The following is a 19,490-nucleotide window of genomic DNA, read 5'->3' as shown; positions in this document are numbered from 1 at the left end:
CTCTTGCCAAAAGTTTCAGAAAATTCTAAAAAAACTGACAGCAATTTTTTACAAAGAAATTTTTATCTATGCCCAGGTTTGATGATTCAAACCAGAAATTCTCTTACTTTAAATTCTAGAACAGATGTAAAACTTTCTGGCGGCATTTATTGCTAAAAATTATACTGTAAAATCTTATCTTTGAAACTACCTAAATTATAGCACCTAGTTGACTATATTTTAATTAAATGGCATCTTACTGAATTAACTTAAACAAAAACCCTGTCTTCATATTACTTTATTTGTATTTTTGTTTTTGAGACAAGGTCTTGCTCTGTCACCCAAGCTGGAATGCAGTGGCGTGATCATAACTCACTGTTGCCTGCAACTCCTGGGCTCAAGTGATCCTCCAGCCTCAGCCTCCTAAATAGCTGGGACTACAGGCGTGCACCACCACACCTGGCTAATTTTTTTATTTTTATTTTATTTTATTTTTAGAGATGGGGTCTTGCTGTGTTGCCCAGGCTGGTTCATATTGCTTTAATGCTCTACAACAAACGTTACAAGGTTTAAGAGTGGATAATCCTCACAAGGCTGGCTTAAAGTCCAAACCAAAACTCTTTGTCCCTGAAGAGGAAATTTCTAGAAGCTTCACAGACTACAGAATCAAGCAAATGTCCTATAGAACATACAGTTTTAGTAATATTAACTATAAAACTGTAACAGAAGTGCTACTCAAAATTCAGTGTTTTGGTTTGGTTTTGGTTTCTGTGATGTAGTCCTACAGTCGCCCCCTATCTGGCCTCTAAGATCCTGATGGAGTCACGACAGCCAAGAGTAGCAGACACAACAACCTTAAAGAGGGCCAGGGGATCCCAGGGAAGGCTAAGGGCCAGACCCCAGTACTCCAGCTCAGCTCGGAAGGAAATCTCATGCCTCAGAACTAGCGAGTGCCCTGAGGTCAGCAGTGGGTAACAGCAGCCAGCAAACTGACAGCGCTCCGTCCGTGGGACCCATTGTGCCTCCCAGCAGCTTTGCTGGGGCCCCCATGGGCTCCTATGAGGCGGAGCACAGGAGCCGGCATCCGAAGTGTCTGTGGTGAACTAGCCAAGTCATTGGTTCAAGTTTCACTGGTTCATCTGTTTGCTTGTTTTCATTTCTGTTTAAAACTTAAAATGTGGGATACTGAGACAATGGAACCCTAGGGAACACCATGCATGTGAAGGTCAGCTGCTACAATCAACAGCCACTCTGAGGGCCCCTTGAGAGCCCAGCCCAGCATCTGCCAAATGCCTCCCATTTGCTAGAACACTGTCACGTGGCAGGGTCCAGCTGTTCCGAGTGTCTTACCATACAGTTCATGGCGAAGTGATTGTGCTGCGTCTGGAGCTCCATGGCATGAGGGTGGCTGGTCCCAATCTCCGTGTAGCTGTTTAGAAACAGGCCTTTGTTGTGTGTGATCCAGTCAAACATCTACCGGAAGGAAAAAGACAACCTGGAATCACTCCAGAAAGAGAAACTGCTGCACAGGCCCATAGATGGCGCAGTACCAAGAAAGGGCAACTTCCTTCCCTGGACAACTTCAAGTGCTGTCTGACTCTCTCAGAAGAGTCTTTACTTCCGAGAACAAGTCAGCAGTTCTGAACTTGCAGGACCTACCAGAAAATCTTATCTGATGTGTTCCTCTTACAGAGAAGGAATTAAGAAGCAGATAAGTAAAGAGAGTTACTCTAATCCCCTGGGCTAATTAAAAACTCTGATCCTCTGACTCCCGGTCCTGTCTCCCTGCCACGCTGAACTACTTAATTTGCCACCATGAGCTTCAATTAAAGACCTGTTAGGGTGAAATTAGGAACTTATGGGTCTTTGGATGGGTTCTGCTGTGCCCACAGGTTACTGACAGAAATATCAATGACTAAAAGATGACACTGTTTAATCAAGAAGTACATAGACACCTGTGCAGATTACAAACCCATAAAATTTACTGTAAAAATAAAACAGGCAGGAAAAACTAACAATAGCATCTCCCTTAAGGTACAATACAGATGTTACCTGGACAAGGATGTCAATTAAGACATTTGCAAATGAAAACATTTAAGAAAATATAGATGACTGTCATCAATTAGCATTGCTACCATGACTTGAACCAGAATCCCAGGGACAGTAGCCTGTTTTTCTAGTAATTGAAAGGAAGGTATTCCAGTGTCTTAGACAAGGTGCTACTTAAAACAAAAGAACACTGGCAGATATGTTAAAAGCTTTGGTAACAAAAACACCGGATTGTCACCTTTCGAAAAGTCCTTTCACATCCAAGAATTCTAACGTGGATTTTTACTTTACAAAATATTCTCCTGTCCATGTAATATAAAATTCAGTGAGCTCAAATAAAACTCAATGATTAATTCACCCATGTTCATGGCTTGCAACACATACCTATGAATAAGTGCCCAGTTTTCACATTGCTAAGATTCAATTAGCCAGTAATTGATAAGGATTCACTTTGACCAGTTGGTCTGCCTGGCACATAAGAATAAAGCATAAGACTAGAGGTCATTACTGACTATATTACCCAGAAACTGTTATTTTTAACACATTACTCGTCCTGATTTTAAAAACATACTCAATAGATTGGAACGGTGTTCTGTCAATAACATAACCCTGTGAAATTTTCACTTTTTTTTCTTTTTTTTTTTTTTTAAGACAGAGTCTCACTCTGTCGCTCAGGCTGAAATGCAGTGGCACGATCTTGGCTCACTGCAACCTCTGCCTCATGGGTTCAAGCGATTCTCCTGCCTCAGCCTCCTGAGTAGCTGGGATTACAGGGGCGTGCCACCACACCCAGCTAATTTTTGTGTTTTTAGTAGAGACGGGGTTTCACTATGTTGGCCAGACTGGTCTCAAACTCCTGACCTCAGCTAATCAGCCCACCTCGGCCTCCCAAAGGGCTGGGATTACAGGCGTGAGCCACCAAGCATGGCCGAAATGTTCACTCTTTTAAGTGAAAATACCATTCCTATCTTACAGGCATCCTAGACCAAAGCATAAGTAATTTGAACTCAAATTTTCTAAAACAGCACTGTATTGCGCAGTAAGTAAAACTGGAAAACAGATTTCAGTGCCATTTCTGAAATGACCCTCACTGGTTTAGAGCACACACGGTGAGCGTAGCCTTACCATTCTCCACCTTTTCTCTTTCCTTCCACCCGAACCCACCAGCACTGGCTTCCCCCATGTCCATTGAGGCATTAGCCTCCCCGTCTTTACCTTCTCAGCATCCTGTTCAAACAGCCTCAGCTGGAAGCACTGGTCCAGCTTCAGCTTCCTCACATGCCACATCTGGTGCAGATGCTGCCGTGTCGAGTGCAGCCGGTCCAGCATGGTGGACACCTTGGGCAAGAGGTTCTGCAGGTCCGCATTGCCTGAGCCTGAGTTCTTTTTGGGAAAGCTTTCACTGCTCTGTATCCTCTGAAGCAGCTTCTGTCCCTCCAAATCCAGGTCCTCGATGGGGGCCTTAATCACCTTCTTCTTCAGCTGAGAATGTTCCTCGATCATATTCCGAGCCCCCTCTAAATCCTGAGGCAGCTCCTTCTTAGCTAGGATGTCCTGAAGTTCCTCCAGCCGAGACAGCATGTGGGTTGCATTGCTAATGTAGTCTTCAAAAGCAACTCTGATTTCAATCCATTCTTCATGGTTGTATTCCAGGCAGCCATCAAACTCAGGAGTTAGCTGAGAAGGATCAACTACTTTGGTAAGGCCTTCTAAAGAGACCATATTTGTCTTAAGGGAAAAAAAATCACGTATGAGAAGATGAACCAATTTTATATAGTTTTAACATAATGCAATTTGCAATGCTCAGTCACAGGTTTTCAAAGTTAATCTATTTATAGAAAACAACATACCTGGTTCTGGCCCCATAAAAATAAATGTAGATGAAAGAAGCATTATCAGTACAATGAAAGACAAATCCATTATAGCAACACACGTATGTCAGTTGGAATACCTAAAACTGTAGAATGGTGTATTTCATGAGAGCTAAAGAAATGAGATTTCTTTCCAAGAAGGTGGAGATTAACCCACTATAACAGACACATTAAACCAGGAAACAGGTTAAATTGCAAGTTCAGAGCAAACAATGCGGAAATTTCACTTACATCAATGCATTCTTCTACCCATTCTTTTTCATCCAAGCCAGAAACTCTGTGGAGGTTTTCTACTACTTGCTATTACACAAACGTCTTGCACATGGGCATCAAAACCCTTTTAAGCACAACGTCACTCTAAATTCAATTACGTGTGGGCTGCATATTAAATGACGAATGCTGCTCCAACCAGACCACCCTGTCATTCATCTTGCCTAAGCCTAACCCCACTGCCCATCAAATAAGAGATGATGGGATATGAATGAGTTTATAAAAATTTAGAAAATATTCAGGAGGTGGCAAGAAAGCTGGCAGAGGCTCATTTGACAGAGCTAAGGACAGAGGCAATGCTTTATTCATTGCAATAATCTGCTGTGATTCTGAACAGTCCTAGAGTTGTATATAATCTGTACTACACTGCAATTTAACAGTGACAAAATTTTAGTCAATTACAATCTAAGCAAAAATCTTTATATATTATTATTATTATTATTTGAGATGGAGTCTTGCTCTGTCACCCAGGCTGGCGTGCAGTGGTGCGATCTCAACTCACTGCAACCTATGCCTCCCAGGTTCAAGCGATCTCCTGCCTCAGCCTCCTGAGTAGCTGGGACTACAGGCGCCCACCACCACGCCAGGCTAATTTTTTTGTATTTTTAGTAGAGATGGGGTTTCACCATGTTGGTCACACTGGTCTAGAACTCCTGACCTCAAATGATCCACCCACCTCAGCCTCTCAAAGTGCTGGGATTACAGGCATGAGCCATCACGTCCAGCCTTTTATTTAAAAAAAAAAAAAAAAAGACAGGGTCTTGCTCTGTTTTCCAGACTGGAGTAGAGTATGGCGATCACTGCACACTGTAAAGCTTGAGACAGAGTTTTGCTCTTGTTGCCCATGCTAGAGTGCAGTGGCGCAACCTCATCTCACTGCAACCTCTGCCTTCCGATTTCAAGCGATTCTCCTGCCTCAGTCTCCCGAGTAGCTGGGATTACAGGTGACTGCCACCACGCCCAGAGTATTTTTGTATTTTTAGTAGAGACGGGGTTTCACCATGTTGGCCAGGTTGTCTGGAACTCCTGACCTTGTGATCCGCCCGCCTTGGCCTCCCAAAGTGCTGGGATTACAGGTGTGAGCCACCGCGCCTGGTCACACCTGGCTAATTTTTAAAACAAAATATAGAGACAGGCTCTTGCTAACCTTCTCAGGCTGGGCTCGAACTCCCAGCCTCAAGCAGTCCTCCTCCCTTAGCCTCTCAAAGTGTTGGGATCATAGGCATGAGCCACTGTGCCTGGCCTGAGCAAGAAATCTTAACCTCACCTTATTATAGTGTGAAGCAGATTAATATTAATATGCCTCAAGGAAAACATGGGGGGAGGGGGGATGATTAAATGCAAAGACAAAGGTGAAGGAGAAAGAGTTGTGACCTAGAACCAAAAGAGAAAACAAAGAAGGGCTGGTTTGGCATGCTGGTTGGCAAAAGAAACAGCAGAAGGCAGCAGAGCTAGAAAGAGGGATGACTCCGGATCCAGCACTTCTGCCTACAATCCTACCACAGGCCCATTCCTCTCTCGTTTGCTGGACATTTTTTTTTTTTTTTTTTTTTGGAGACAGAGTCTTGTTCTATTGCCCAGGCTGGAGTACAGTGGCACAATCTCGGCTCACTCAAGCTCTGCCTCCTGGGTTCACGCCATTCTCCCATCTCAGTCTCCCAAGTAGCTGGGACTACAAGCGCCCACCACCACGCCCGGCTAATTTTTTGTATTATTAGTAGAGACAGGGTTTCACTGTGTTAGCCAGGATGGTCTTGATCTCCTGACCTCGTGATCCACCGGCCTCAGCCTCCCAAAGTGCTGGGATTATAGGCATGAGCCACCACACCCGGCCCTGCTGAACTTTTAATAATATCCACAGAGGCAATCACTGGCGGGGACAGAGAGAGGCTGGTAACAGTGTAACAAGTTCCAAAGAAAAAATGGTGTCTTTAAGAATCCAGAGGGAGAGATCAAAACTAGACTGGAAAAACCTGTATGAATTGTATTGCCAGACCATTATTTTTACTTAAAACACTTACAATTAAATACAATGCACTTTCAATTCTGCATCAAGAAAATAATTAATGCCCAATAAACTGTCCTCCAAAATGATTTCCTATTCTCTGCGAAGAAAAAGGCTTGCTGGGTTCATCTTTCTGATGGAGTGTGGTAAACCTCCTGAGTAGTTTCAAATTTAAAACTAAGTTCAGATTTCGGATAGAAAAGTGAGCACTATGGAAAGAATTAAAAAATCCAAGTAATATACCTGTGCAAACACTTTGAAAAGTATAGCATTATAACCTAAAGATTAACACTGTCTGATGTTTAATATTATTACTACTGTTTACCTTAAAATATATGAATACATCCACTGAAACCTAACATTTGAGCAGATTTGCCAGAGGAAGCGTTCAACCAAAAATCATAGCTTCTTATTAGAAAATATTAAAATCTTATTCCAAATGGAGCAAGAATCAAGTTTAAAGCCGGCAGGAAGACTTTCCTCCCATAATCACCTCATTAAACTAACTGCACCGAAGGCCTTGTCAGAACCTTGGTAGCTTAAGGAGAGGAGGTTACAGTGGGAAGGAAAATAATCAGTGGGCTGAGGGTTTTGTTTTGTTTTTACCACTGATAGATGGCAATCTTCCATGCCTAACTGAATTCAGGACTCTGCGCAGTTTTTAACACACTATCTCCATTTTCAGAAATCAGAGGCCTAATACATGCATTCTCTCCATTATCCATGACAGGTTGAGACTTAGGGACTCTGAAGTTGCGCATTTATCCCGAACATTCCCTCATCTCCAGGGCTGAGGCAAGGAGAATGAATCTGTAACCATGCAAAGCCACTGTGCTGCCTGGTAAAGCTGTTTGTCAAGTGAAATCCAAGGCAGCAAGCAAGCTTCTCTGCCAAGGCCTCACAACTCAACAGCCCATCACCCAATCCAAGGGAACTGAAACCTAAGTCCATGTGGGTAAAACAGTTCACTTGGATAATGAACGTAGCTCTGTCGTTTCATGCAATAACTAATTTTACGTATCATGTGTTCGTAAGATATGCAGCTCCTGTTTAATATGCGGTTTAAAAAAAATCATTAGCCTCAAGAGCTTTTAGTAAACCACACCAACTTGTTTAGTGGGTCTAGCCACACAGGGGAAGTTACCTCAAACTCAAATTTAGAACTGCCAAAATTAGTCCTCTGTTTCTGCCAGAAGTTGTCTGGCTTGATGATCAGGGCCACGTGGATGCAGCAGGGGAAGGACTCCTGCAGGATCTTCAGCAGGGGCTTGATGGAGTCCCACTTGGACCCGCGCATGTCCACGATCACCGTGAAGCCGCGCTTGCAGACCTCCTCGCTGCGGAGAAAGAAAACATGGCTGAAGACGGGTTGCATCTCTTGCCACTCTGTCTGCTCAGAGTCCCACTGGGTGCCACAGACCCAGCTTCCCTCTCCTGCCAGACATGCACACTATGCTCAGCTCCTTCCTGTCCCTCCCTTGTACCATAAAGGAAGAGACTCAGGCTACACACGCTTCATGTTCAACCTGCAAAACCTGTTAAGATGTCAATTTTTTATTAATGGTTTTGCATCTTGTCTTCTTTTCAGGAAAACAACGGTCACCGTGCCCATTTCTCTTGACCTTGGTGCATTAACTGATTACATGAACTCCTCCAGTCACTCCGGCGGGCAAAGGTCTCCAGGAGCATCGGGCAGGTACAAAACCCTGACAGCCTGCGAAACCCAGACTCAAGACAGTCTGAGACCTATGGACAGCAGTTACCCCAGGACTCCCAGCACCCCAGGTGCTGAAAATGATCCCCCACCAGCATGGCTGGCAATGGTGAGAGCTTTCCTATGTTCCATTTTATTCCCTTTACCCTATCCCTGGCCCTGAAGCTGTCTCAGTGGTTTTCCAAACCCTCCACCTGTCCCTGGGAGTTCTTGGTACCCTTCTGACAGGCTCTGTGGTTTTAATCTAGTTCCACAACTGCACTAAGCCTTTATCCGGTAGCAATGCTGGCTAACACTGCTGGCCTCTGACACACATCAAGGCAGTGCTAGGAGTCACTATACTCTTCCTCTCCACATTATTGCACTTAAAAAAAAAAAAAAAGTGCCAGCTTCTAATTTTATTAAATCTCAACTACTTGCAACTACTGGCTACATGGAAAACACATAAAATGCAAATCTGCAATAAAGAATGAGCAACAAGAGTCAAGGTGTCCTTAAAAACAGGTGAAAAAAAATACTTAAGTCTCACTTGGTTACAACTTCAGTGATACAAGTTTCCAAATGGCCCTACAGCTAAGGAACAACGGCAACCCTCACTGTTACTTACAGAGGGGTCTCTGACAGTCCATGCAGGCTGCTGATGCCTGCAACAGACAGTAACCAGGTAACGAGTGCCTGCAAGGTCTTTTTTGGAAATATACCTAGGACCTTATGGTACTCCATACGCATATGTGGTTTTCCCCAAACATAAATGTACCTTAGGGTAGAAAAGACATTTGATATTTTTCTGCTTTGGATAATTACCCCCCCCCCCCGAAAAAAACTAGTCTAAATTAAAAACCTGGAAAACTAATTGCTATCATTAAGCAATGCAAACAAAATTAATTCAAAATTAAAACCAATTTCATGCTGTTACATAGGCTCACTCCCCTAATCTTGCCCCCCTTCCCCCCTCCCAATTAACTCACACTTACACACCCTATTCCCTTCTATATCTTGATTCAGAACATCAGAGTAACTAGTTTTCCACGTTTTACAAATGCAAAGTACATACAACATCTACATCAATAAGAGGCTGTATCGCATAAACACCCCCCAAAAATGGCTGTATGGTTAGAACCCAGCAGTAGGACCCAATCAGAGGGTGGCTCACAGTCAGAGGAACACAGTGTTTAAAGCCAGGAGGAGAAAACAGACAGATCCAGCAGCCTAGTTTATCACCCAAATGTTGAAAACTGATTAGGAATGATGTGATGAACTTCTAATAACTATCCCATAGGGATGTAAATTAAAATGAGTTCAAATACCTTTCATGCCATCACTTCTCCTCCACATCCCAATTAGGTCCTGGGTTACAATCCAGGTAACATCACAGACAGAAACATCACTTGTTTTCTGACCTCCTTCATGAAACCTAGAGGCAAATGGGACTCCCAGAAATGTCTCCTAAAGTCTCCTGTCATAGAGATTAACCATTCTAGACTTTCTTGGGCTCTAATGGGGTTTGCAATCCGGGGAGATTCCATTACACAGAAACTCCAGGGCGCCGGAGGCAATGGGGTGAGGGCAGCCTAAGCAGGAAGAGGCAGGTGCCTAGAGGCCAAGAGCTCTGCAAAGGAAGCCCGCTCCCCTGTAAGGCATTCTACTCCAGAGGTACACCAAAGACAGGAGATTGTCAAACAGTGGCAATACGTTTTGCTTGTTTTACTAGTTGCTGTTTGGTAGACTGCACTGTAACCATCAGTCTTCACTGTATCAAGATAAATTCCCTTGAAGCCTTTCCTTCTCCTAACATGGCCTTACACAGTATGCACATGAACTACAAAGCCCCTCTACTTGAAAGCAGCTTAAAAGGAATCCTAAATGACTCCAGGCTTAACAACAGAACAACAAAACCAAAAGCTATGCTGAGCTTGCACAGTTGACAGAAGGATTAACCATTCACCTTCCTCCGTGATCAAACTGCTCCCACCAAGCGGCTTCCTAAGTAGTGAAAACAGCATATGAACTGGGCTGGGAGTGCACAGCATTTCAATCCATCTGTTTGTATCAAGTTAAAAGCCAGTCACCATTAAGACAGCAGTGACTTGTAAACATCCCCAAACCCGAGTCCTATGGAGTCCTATTTATAAGCGCCTAATAAACAGCTGCCTACAGGAGAAAGCCTTCCACCACCTAAGAGGCCCTGTTCTTTGGGAAATGTGACTTATTAACCAGTTATTTTAGCATTTTACCAAAGAGCCTCATGTTTATCTGTGAGATAAAGAAAATTTACATAAAATTAAGGTCCCCTCTCAACACAGGTCCCTAAAAAAGAGAAACTCTACTTGTTTAGTTCCTAGATGAAGAAAGTATCTTCTTATATGAGTATTTATGAATGAATCAATTAAAAATCTTCATATCATTTCGTTAGTGGACAACAAGGAGTAAGAGTGGTTTACTATTAATATTTAACAACTATAAATCATTCTAAAGAAGGCAGAAGGTTCTAGAACATAATTAGTATTCAATACAATTCAAGTAATAAGAGAAGAGCCACCTAGAGACACTCCGAGATTAATGTCACTGTGCAGGACTTGCAATGACGGCAGCAAGAACTGCTGCTGCTTCTTATTTCTCCTGCACACATTTAGTGGAAAGTTTCACTGCAAATGAATCTTATGAATTCACCTTGCTACTACAATTGTTTGTTTGTTTGTTTTAAAAAAAGGGCAGGGAGGGGCGACCCCAGCAATAATACTCAAACTACTCACAGCTGCTCAGGTCATGTTTCTGCTGAACTGTGCGGGACACAGACAATCTAGAAGGCATGCAGAAGAAAACAATGTGATCTGCCTCTAGAAATCATGTCAAAAGGAAAGTAATTAAAGGAAAATAGAAGGGTGAATATGAAATCAGAAAATCATTGCACTATATCTGAGCAAGCTACTGCATGTCAAGCACCATGTACGATTACAGGAGTAATTTTACTCAATACTCACAATGATCCCAAAATGTACAGGTCATTATCACATTTTCAGATCAGGAAAGCAATGAAAATGAAGTCAAGTGTCCCAGGTCACAGTCAGTCTGATTCTGAGGCCTATGTTCTTCCTTCACATATGACACCAGCCCTGTGACTGTCTAGCTGAGGAATGGCCAGAGGGCTGCCTTCAAATCTGGGAAGCACGAGGGAGCACTGGACACAGCCGAAGGTCTCACAGGCCCCAAGACATACACACAGATGTACAGCTGGGTAGAAACGCCTTGTGTTCATACCAGTCTACTACAATAAACAATCAGACTTACAAACTACACAAAAGCAAACTCACGAGTCCAAAGAAATCCACACACCAGTAATTTGCTGATGACTTTTACAGATTGGTAAAATCTGTATCACATAATTTATTTGATTAAAACCAAACAGCGCTCCTGCTGCTACGCACTCACTAGGGGTAGCGCCTGCGGGACCCTGGGAGGGAGGGTCCAGAGAGGACTCACTTTGTGGCCACTTCTTTCAGTCTGGACTACACTGAAATCCTTCCCCATTATCACTCAGCAAATGCATCATTTACATGTTAATTCCACCTCTCTTATTTGCTCATTAATCAAGGACAAGCAAAATGGCATTTCTTGTCACTTGGGACTGCAGTGAATGCAAACGCAAACCTAGGGACTGACATGAAGTGACTGCTCAGTGGCCGGAGGGTCATCCTATACACACGAGTATTTTTGAGTGACATGATGTGATCTTTGGGATTTGTTATAAAATACATCAGGGGAATAATTAGAGAAAACCAAGATTGGCAAAATCTGATAAACGCTGAAGCTGGGTGATGGGTATACGTGTGTTCGTGATATTATTCTTATTCTCTCCACTTTTGTGTATTCTCACAATTTCCCACAAAAATATTTTTTTTAAGTGGGTCATTCAGATTATCCAAAATGTGCTTGAACCAATTTTTATATCAATAAAATGAATAATTTTTAATATTTACTATTAACATAGGTTTCAAGACCAAAAAGCAAGTTGTCAAAGTTACCACTATACAGTATTCAAATTATGTCAGTTTTTAAAATCACATGAGTGAATATCAAATTCGACTTTAGTTTTTATTAAACTATATGACAAGTATCATTTTGATTGGCAGTGATTTTTTTTTACCGCTGCCCTTTGTATTTCTTTTTCCATCATTATCACAGACCCAGCACATAGTAAAAGCTTAGTAAGCAGTAGTTTACACTCTATTTTTATTTATAAATGATAGTGAGTATAAATAACTTCTAAACTACTTCCCAACTCTAAGATTTCAACAGGTCAGCTGCCTAAGAAATACCAGAAGAAAGGGAAAACTCACTCCAGATAAGTAGGGCTCACTTAGTCGCTGATGCCACACGGTGATGGTTTTCTCATAAAGGGTACTCTGACAGAAAACCCAAGAACTTCCCTGGCAAGTCAAACTATCAAGACCAAAAGCTGATTGCCGTCAGCCACAGCCAGCCCTGTTACGAAGGGGCATGGCTGCCTTGTCCCGCTGGTGTCAACCTATACAGGTTAAGAGTGCTGTGAACCACGTGCTGTGGCAGATCTACTACCTTTACCACAACTGTTGAAACCCATTATGCTGTTACTGAGAATGACATCATTCTCTTGTAACATGTCCCTTAAGGTCACTATCTAGCCTAGCCCATATTATGGCCGAGTTTTCTCTCACACGTCCTCATTTAGTCTCTTAGGAAACACCTCCTCTCACTCACTGATGCCCTTCAGTATGTGCCTTTCTGGAATAAAAGAGACACCGGAGGACTCACCCTTTCCTCATAGATAGGCACCCCTCCAACCTGCAACACACACCAGATCTCCTATTCCAGGCATGACCGTATCCTTAGATTATATCAGAGTGGTATTATGTTTTCCAGAATATAACTGGAATAATTAAATGGAGATATTCATTGTTATGATCTGGCTCTGTGTCCCCACCCAAATCTCATGTTGAACTGTAATCCCGTGTTGGAGGCGGGCCTGGTGGGAGTAATTGGATCACGAGGGTAGTTTCTAATGGTTTAGCACCATCCCCCTACTGCTGTCCCCTGATGGAGTTCTCATGAGACCTGGTTGTTTAAAAGTTGTGACACCTCCCCGCCTACCCCCACCCTCTGCCTCCCGCTCCAATCATGTGAGGATGTGCCTGCCTCCCCTTTGCCTTCTGCCATGATCATAAGTTTCCTGAGGTCTCCCTAGCCATTAAACCAATTAAACCTCTTTTCTTTATAAATTACCCAGTCTCAAACATTTCTTAATAGCAGTGTGAGAAAGAACAAATACATTAATATAGGGAGGAAATTTCCTCCACCAGTTGTCAGCTAGATCTACAAATAAAACTCGAGTAATATGTAGAATACATTCCCAGAGAATTCCAGAAACAGATTCTAAATTCCTCAAGTATACACACAGGCCAACTACTAGTAACTCACGACTCCCCACTTTCGGACTCTCCAGAAAAAACAACATTGCTTGTTCTTGGTGTTCTCTGGCATCTATGCTAAAAATTCCCACTACCAATGGAGTCTCAATTTTGACAGAGATTCCCAAATCTATGCCCAATATATAGCTAATAAGGATTTTTAATGCCCCACAAACTTCATGCCACATTATCAACAGACTATTTTTAAAGAACTAACGTTTGCCAAGAAGGCAGAAATGCATTATCAAAAGCAGCACCCAATTCTGATCACCCAGGCCTCTGTGTCACGGTATTAGAATCATCAATGATGGCTTTCTAACTCAGGCACCACATCCTGAAATCCCAGCTGAGTATCCCAGATCCACTGTCAACACACACAAAGCTCTTCACAACAAAACACCTACCTCCATGTCCCCGCTTCCCGAAAGGTTTTACACTAGACAATAATGGTCACAAAATGGTTATAAGGAGAACGATGATGATACTACTTTGCCTGGAATTCAGGCTACCATTTAGCTGATTTCTAACGAGTACAGCACCACATCTCTTGTAAATGTGGCATCAGTGACAAGCACAGGCCACACAGAACTTACCTGGGAATACAGGCTAGATAGGAAATGAGTCTCCTGAGATCCTCCTGTCGTATTCTGTCATGATTGCTGCGGGCCGGAAACGTTAAAATGGGACCTCCACGTTTATCTCTACCACCTAAAAAACAAACATTAGGAACACCCTTAGAAAGAAACAAGATAAGACAGAAATCCTATGTTATCATTCATTCACTGTCAAAATTATTCCTAAAGCAACTACACAAATTTGCACAGGGCAGAAGTCCTTGTTTCACCCGAGGCACGGTGAGGACATGTCATCCCTTCAGGGGATCTGGGAGAAAAAGTCTGAGGCTCTGCAGGCCACATGGAAGGTTGTACCACATATGGCCTTGTCTTTTTCTTCCAATGTCTTGGGAAAAACTCCGTTCTTCAGTTGTTATGTTTTGGACAGAATAAAAAGTTGTCACGTCCATGTGTTTCACTCACCTGAGACAACCGCCTCCCTCACACCTGCCCTCTATGTCAGTCTCCCCCACATTTTTCCCCACTGCCCTGCATTCAAAGCTCTTTCTTTCCTATCAACAAAATGGGTCTAAGTCTGGAAAGGAAAGCGAAAGGAACATTCTCCAAACTATGCTGATGACGACTTTATAATCTGGGACGGATGGCACCTGACACTCACTGGTCCAGCTTTGCGTGGACCCATTATTTAGTTATCTAAATAACAGGTTCTCACACGGAACCACACACATGCAAGTGAGAGAACCACATGAGAATTTTAAAGCCAATTAGCTTAAGGATTTGAGAAATATTCTATCACACACTAAGAGTACAAATCTCAGAATATGTGGCTTTGACAGACAGGCAGGCAGAACTATTTCTTGTTAACATACACAATCCTAATGAAGTCAGTTTGGTATCACTAAACACTTGGGGTGAAATTGTCACATTTATTTTATTACTTCCTTCAGGGTTGTCAGGAAAACAGAGAAAGAAAATTTACCCTTCTCAAGTGGATCCTTCATTTAGTTTTAGAACTCTGATGATCTCTCTTCAGGAGACCGCAAAATTCAAGTCACAATACAAAACTCTTAATTATTTTCTGTGCACCAAAAATCATCAGCAGAGGTAAAATGAGAAAGCAAGCAAGCAAATAAAAAAACAACAGAAGATTCTTTCCTTTTAGAAAAGGCCAAAAACATACAGCAGAAGATGATGGTATTTTAAAAACATATTTTACCAATATGGTTTTCATAACTTCATAGGAATTATGTACTCATTCTAAATAATAATGAAACTTCATTTTGATTGGGAATACTTAAAGCAATCCACATATATTGTTCAGTCACGTAATCTAGAAACGCCTTAAATTATTTCTAAATCCATTAATTTAGGTATTATACGGGAACAACAATCATAGGTACCAACAGATCCAGGTAGGGTATCCCGTGCTCTACATACACTTTCTGATGTGATTTTACAATGACTCTGTTGAGTGGTTTTGTCACTCCAGTCTTACAAAGATACTGAGGCTCCAAAAGCTTAAATAAAGACGAAGGAACTATGCAACACTGTCATCGCTAGGTCTTCGCCCAGACAAAAAAAAAATTGTATGATCTTTCCAACTACTGGCTGTAGTTCTTTTTTAGTAGTAAAAATGTTATACGGATAACTAAATAACGGGTTCCTGGGCCTTTGAGGGGGCTAACATTTATGAATGAAAAGTACTATTAAAAGTGAGAAGCAGTACTGCTCATTATCAAGTGATCTTCTAAAACATCTGATATGATTTTTAGGGTAACATCAATAGCTCTAATTTTTTGGAATGCCTCTTATCCCCAAGATAAAACAGATTAACAATTTCAATATTTTTCATTTCCCAATACCTTTCATTCTTTTCAAAAGAGTCAATCTCCTTGATTGAAATTATAGATTAACACATATTATAGAAACTTGAATTATTAAAAATACAGTACGTATTATTTAAATTAAAACATTCCCCTCACTTTTGGTAAAGAGAAAGCTAGCATCTAACATGTTTTCTGGACCACAACTCTGAATTTTTAAAATGTGTTTGAAATGCAGCCTGATGTTTGATTCCATAGGGACCCACATTACACTCTCCTCCCTCCTGGGTCACCGTAGCTCACAAGTCAAGCAAGGCATGCTCCACCATGGGTGTGAGAAGTAGAATCCAAAATCTTCCAATCTAAGAAAGTGGCATGGGAAGTCAGCAGGTGTGCACAATGCGCATGGCCATTCTGATCGCCCCAGACCTGAGAACTAAAGGCAGCTCTGTGCAGAAGTTTTGACAGCCTCTACTACACTTTTCCAACTTTCAACTACAAAGATTTCTCCCAGGCTGGTAGCACTAGCTAGCAGTATCCTAAGACTTGCTAGCAAGTTCATCCGCTTAGGCGCTGAGTCATGTCCTAGGAAAAGCTTATAGACACCTGAATCTGAATTTTAAGATAGAGGAAAAATTGTCACTTTTCCTTTTCCTAGAAAAGAACTTCAGAAAATTCAATGGGATATTTTTACAATTTTATCAAAAATCATTTAGGAAGTAAGAATCTTTTCACATGCTAATCTCCCTGCTAAGGGTGCACCTTCCAATAGATGGTGTAACATGGTTAATGATCACTTTCTGCTGACTCCTCCTCAGGGAGGTATGAAGAAAAAATCTTAGAAAGGATGAAGTATAGTTCAGAGGAACATGCTTGCTAAACCTCAAGGAGCTTAAAATCAACTACACGGGTGTCTGTTTAATTCTATTCCCCAAGATTTAGGTTGGTTTCCAACATCACAGGAAGCACCCAAATGAAAATAGCATCTGGGTATAAAGCAGAAAAGTCACAAATGCAAAGTTCTGTTCCTGTTCCTAAACTAGTAAAAATAACAGCACTGTAGTTCATAAAAACTTCACCTATTAGATACACTCATATGTGTGTGGTATCAACCCTAAGCCACATGGTGAGGCAGGCGGGACAGATGTCAGCCTCATTTTATAGATGGGAAATCAGTGCCTTAGTTTCTATAATGAAATGAAAAAGACAGGAAATGCTGCCAGCATCACAGGATGTCTATGTATGGAAGCGTTTCATGTCTGAAACCAAACAACAGCTCATTGATTATCTGCTTATTCAAATGCTGCCTTAGTCAAAAAGCAAAACAACGACGACAAAAAAAAAACAAACAAAAAAACACCAAAAAACAAAAAACGTTTTTGTTTATAATATGGTGTTTTATTTTCAGTTCACATAAACCTGCATCCTTTCCTATATCCAATCTTATTTCTCTAAGGCACTTCTTACCTTCTAGGAAATGATACAATTTACATATTCTTTTTGTCTATCTGTTTCCTCCACTAGAACATAAGCTCCATGAGGGCAGGCATCTTTGTTTCACTTGCTCATTTAAGAATACACAATGCTCTCCATGCCCAATGAGACTGGCATCCAACAAACATTTGCTGAATGGATTATTTTTCCATATTCCACACAACATTAACTAAAAATACCTCCTATCAGGTATCAGTTAGCAGAAATGCCTGATGGATATGCTAAGGAAACTGAGGTTTATTTTAATCATAGAAAGAAGGCTGAAAGGGTCCTACACTATAGCTATACATGTCTGTGTGACAATTATTTCCTTAAACCCTGAGACCTCATTTCCCTCTTCTTAAAACTCCAGGAGGCCGGGCGCGGTGGCTCACGCCTGTAATCCCAGCACTTTGGGAGGCTGAGGCAGGCGGATCACGAGGTCAGGAGATCGAGGCCATCCTGGCGAACACGGTGAAACCCCGTCTCTACTAAAAATACAAAAAAATTAGCTGGGCGTGGTGGCGGGCGCCTGTAGTCCCAGCTTCTAGGGAGGCTGAGGCAGGAGAATGGCGTGAACCCGGGAGGCGGCGGAGCTTGCAGTGAGCTGAGATCCGGCCACTGCACTCCAACCTGGGCGACAGAGCGAGACTCCGTCTCAAAAAAAAAAAAAAAAACTCCAGGAGACTTGTTCTCTTGAGCAATGCAGCCTAGGATGACCACAGAAACAGCTAGATTCACAATCACCTCTTTCTCTTTAAATGAATTAGAAGCTCACCTTTCACTTATTTACAAAGAACTTGCAAGAAAGCCATGCTTGCTTTGAGGAGTAAAATGTAAACTTCAACAAACCAACTCTATCTTTCTCTCCATAGCTCTTGTTTCAATTTCTGGATTAGAACACCATTGAAAACTATTCTTTAGCCACTGTCCAACCTCCTATTCCCAACTCCCAAGGAACAGTCTAACTCACACTGACAATAAAAAGCAGCCTTTGCCAAGGAAATCTCTGAAAGACATAGTTTGTGAAAGAGAGAAATGATGGCTAATGTCTATTAAGTGTGCCATAAAGTAATACAACTCTGTTAAAAGGATGCCCACTGGGCTCCTGCTCTAACAGCAGCCAAGGCGAGCAGCTCGCCAGCCCTGCACCTTCTAGGCTCACCTCTTGCTGCCTGGTCCTGAGAACCAGGAATTGGCTCATGGAGTATTTCTACTGAAGGCTAAGAAGATTCAGCAGCCTGCATGAAAAGTCCCACCAGTTCCTGTCCTCTCAGTCAGTCCCTGCCGGCTCCCACTATGCTAGGATGCTAACAAGAATACCCAAGATGAATGGAAGTTTCTCCTTCTCTTCTGGGGAAAGGCAGTACTCTGCAAAACTGGACCATGAAGAACTAAGGTACCAGCAAACCTTAAGTCATCAAATCCCACATTCCTGTCAATACCCCCAACATAAGAGTGAATGTTCACTGCACCCCAAAAAGCTATTCTAAGAACAAAACAACAATAACAAAAAAAACAAATGTCCATCAATGGGCATCTGACTGAATTAACTATGGTGTATACACACACACACACACACCCCGACATAGACACACATATATAAAAACATATATATAGATATAGATATATAGAGAGAGTTGTGTCTTACTCTGGTATATACATATTTCTGTATTACTCTGTTACACACACAAAACAGAGTAATACACAACTGTAAAAAGAAATGAGAACTCTATTATGTGCTGCTATATACTGATCTCCAGAATATTTTTTGAAATAAAACAAGCAAAGAACAGAAAATGAGGCACATTACGTTTCTGTTTATCTCGGGAAGAAGGAGAAGATGAAAACAGATGGGAAGATCAATAGAATTGCTCATATTTTAAAAGCATAAGGATTAAACCAAAAACTTTTTAAAAAAGCTTTCCTACAGGGGAAGCACAGGGTGGAGAAGGCAAAAACAAAAACTAGATTTTTTTTTAACCAGACCTTAACTTTAAACTATTTTTTAGTTATTACTGTGGAATTATGCTAAGTTTTACTTAAAATTGAAGCAAGTTGGGGTTTTTAAGTCTTACAAAATAAAACAAATGATTCCAGGTTTCAAGCTGATGGCATATCCACATGGAGAGGAACTGTTTCATGTGACTTTAAAATACAGTAATAGGTCTGTAGATTTCTAATGGCGTACATCCTCATGACCAAGACAACAAGAAAAATACTAAATTACATTTGGTAGTCATATACTGTGCTAATACCATTAGGATTACAAAGTAAGTAATTATGT

The 19,490-nt window shown here is 41.7% G+C and overlaps 1 protein-coding gene across 5 annotated transcripts in view; it reads right to left on the bottom strand.

Annotated features, from left to right (window-relative positions):
* The window catches only part of TRIO (trio Rho guanine nucleotide exchange factor), a 366,542-nt gene that overhangs the window by 213,850 nt on the left and 133,202 nt on the right, over positions 1–19,490 (bottom strand). For all 5 annotated transcript variants that reach the window (XM_015139750.3, XM_015139749.3, XM_078004622.1 and 2 more), the window contains exons 3-6: positions 13,926–14,040; positions 7,319–7,511; positions 3,244–3,756; positions 1,330–1,452 (exon numbers count right to left, since the gene is read on the bottom strand). In XM_015139750.3, the coding sequence (XP_014995236.3) occupies positions 1,330–1,452; positions 3,244–3,756; positions 7,319–7,511; positions 13,926–14,040 (944 nt within the window). The remainder of the gene's footprint in view (positions 1–1,329; positions 1,453–3,243; positions 3,757–7,318; positions 7,512–13,925; positions 14,041–19,490) is intronic.

The sequence above is a fragment of the Macaca mulatta genome, chromosome 6 (genome assembly GCF_049350105.2).
Source record: "Macaca mulatta isolate MMU2019108-1 chromosome 6, T2T-MMU8v2.0, whole genome shotgun sequence".
Taxonomy (NCBI): domain Eukaryota; kingdom Metazoa; phylum Chordata; class Mammalia; order Primates; family Cercopithecidae; genus Macaca; species Macaca mulatta.
Note: the sequence above shows the minus strand (reverse complement) of the source record. Positions and strands in the feature narration are given on the sequence as shown.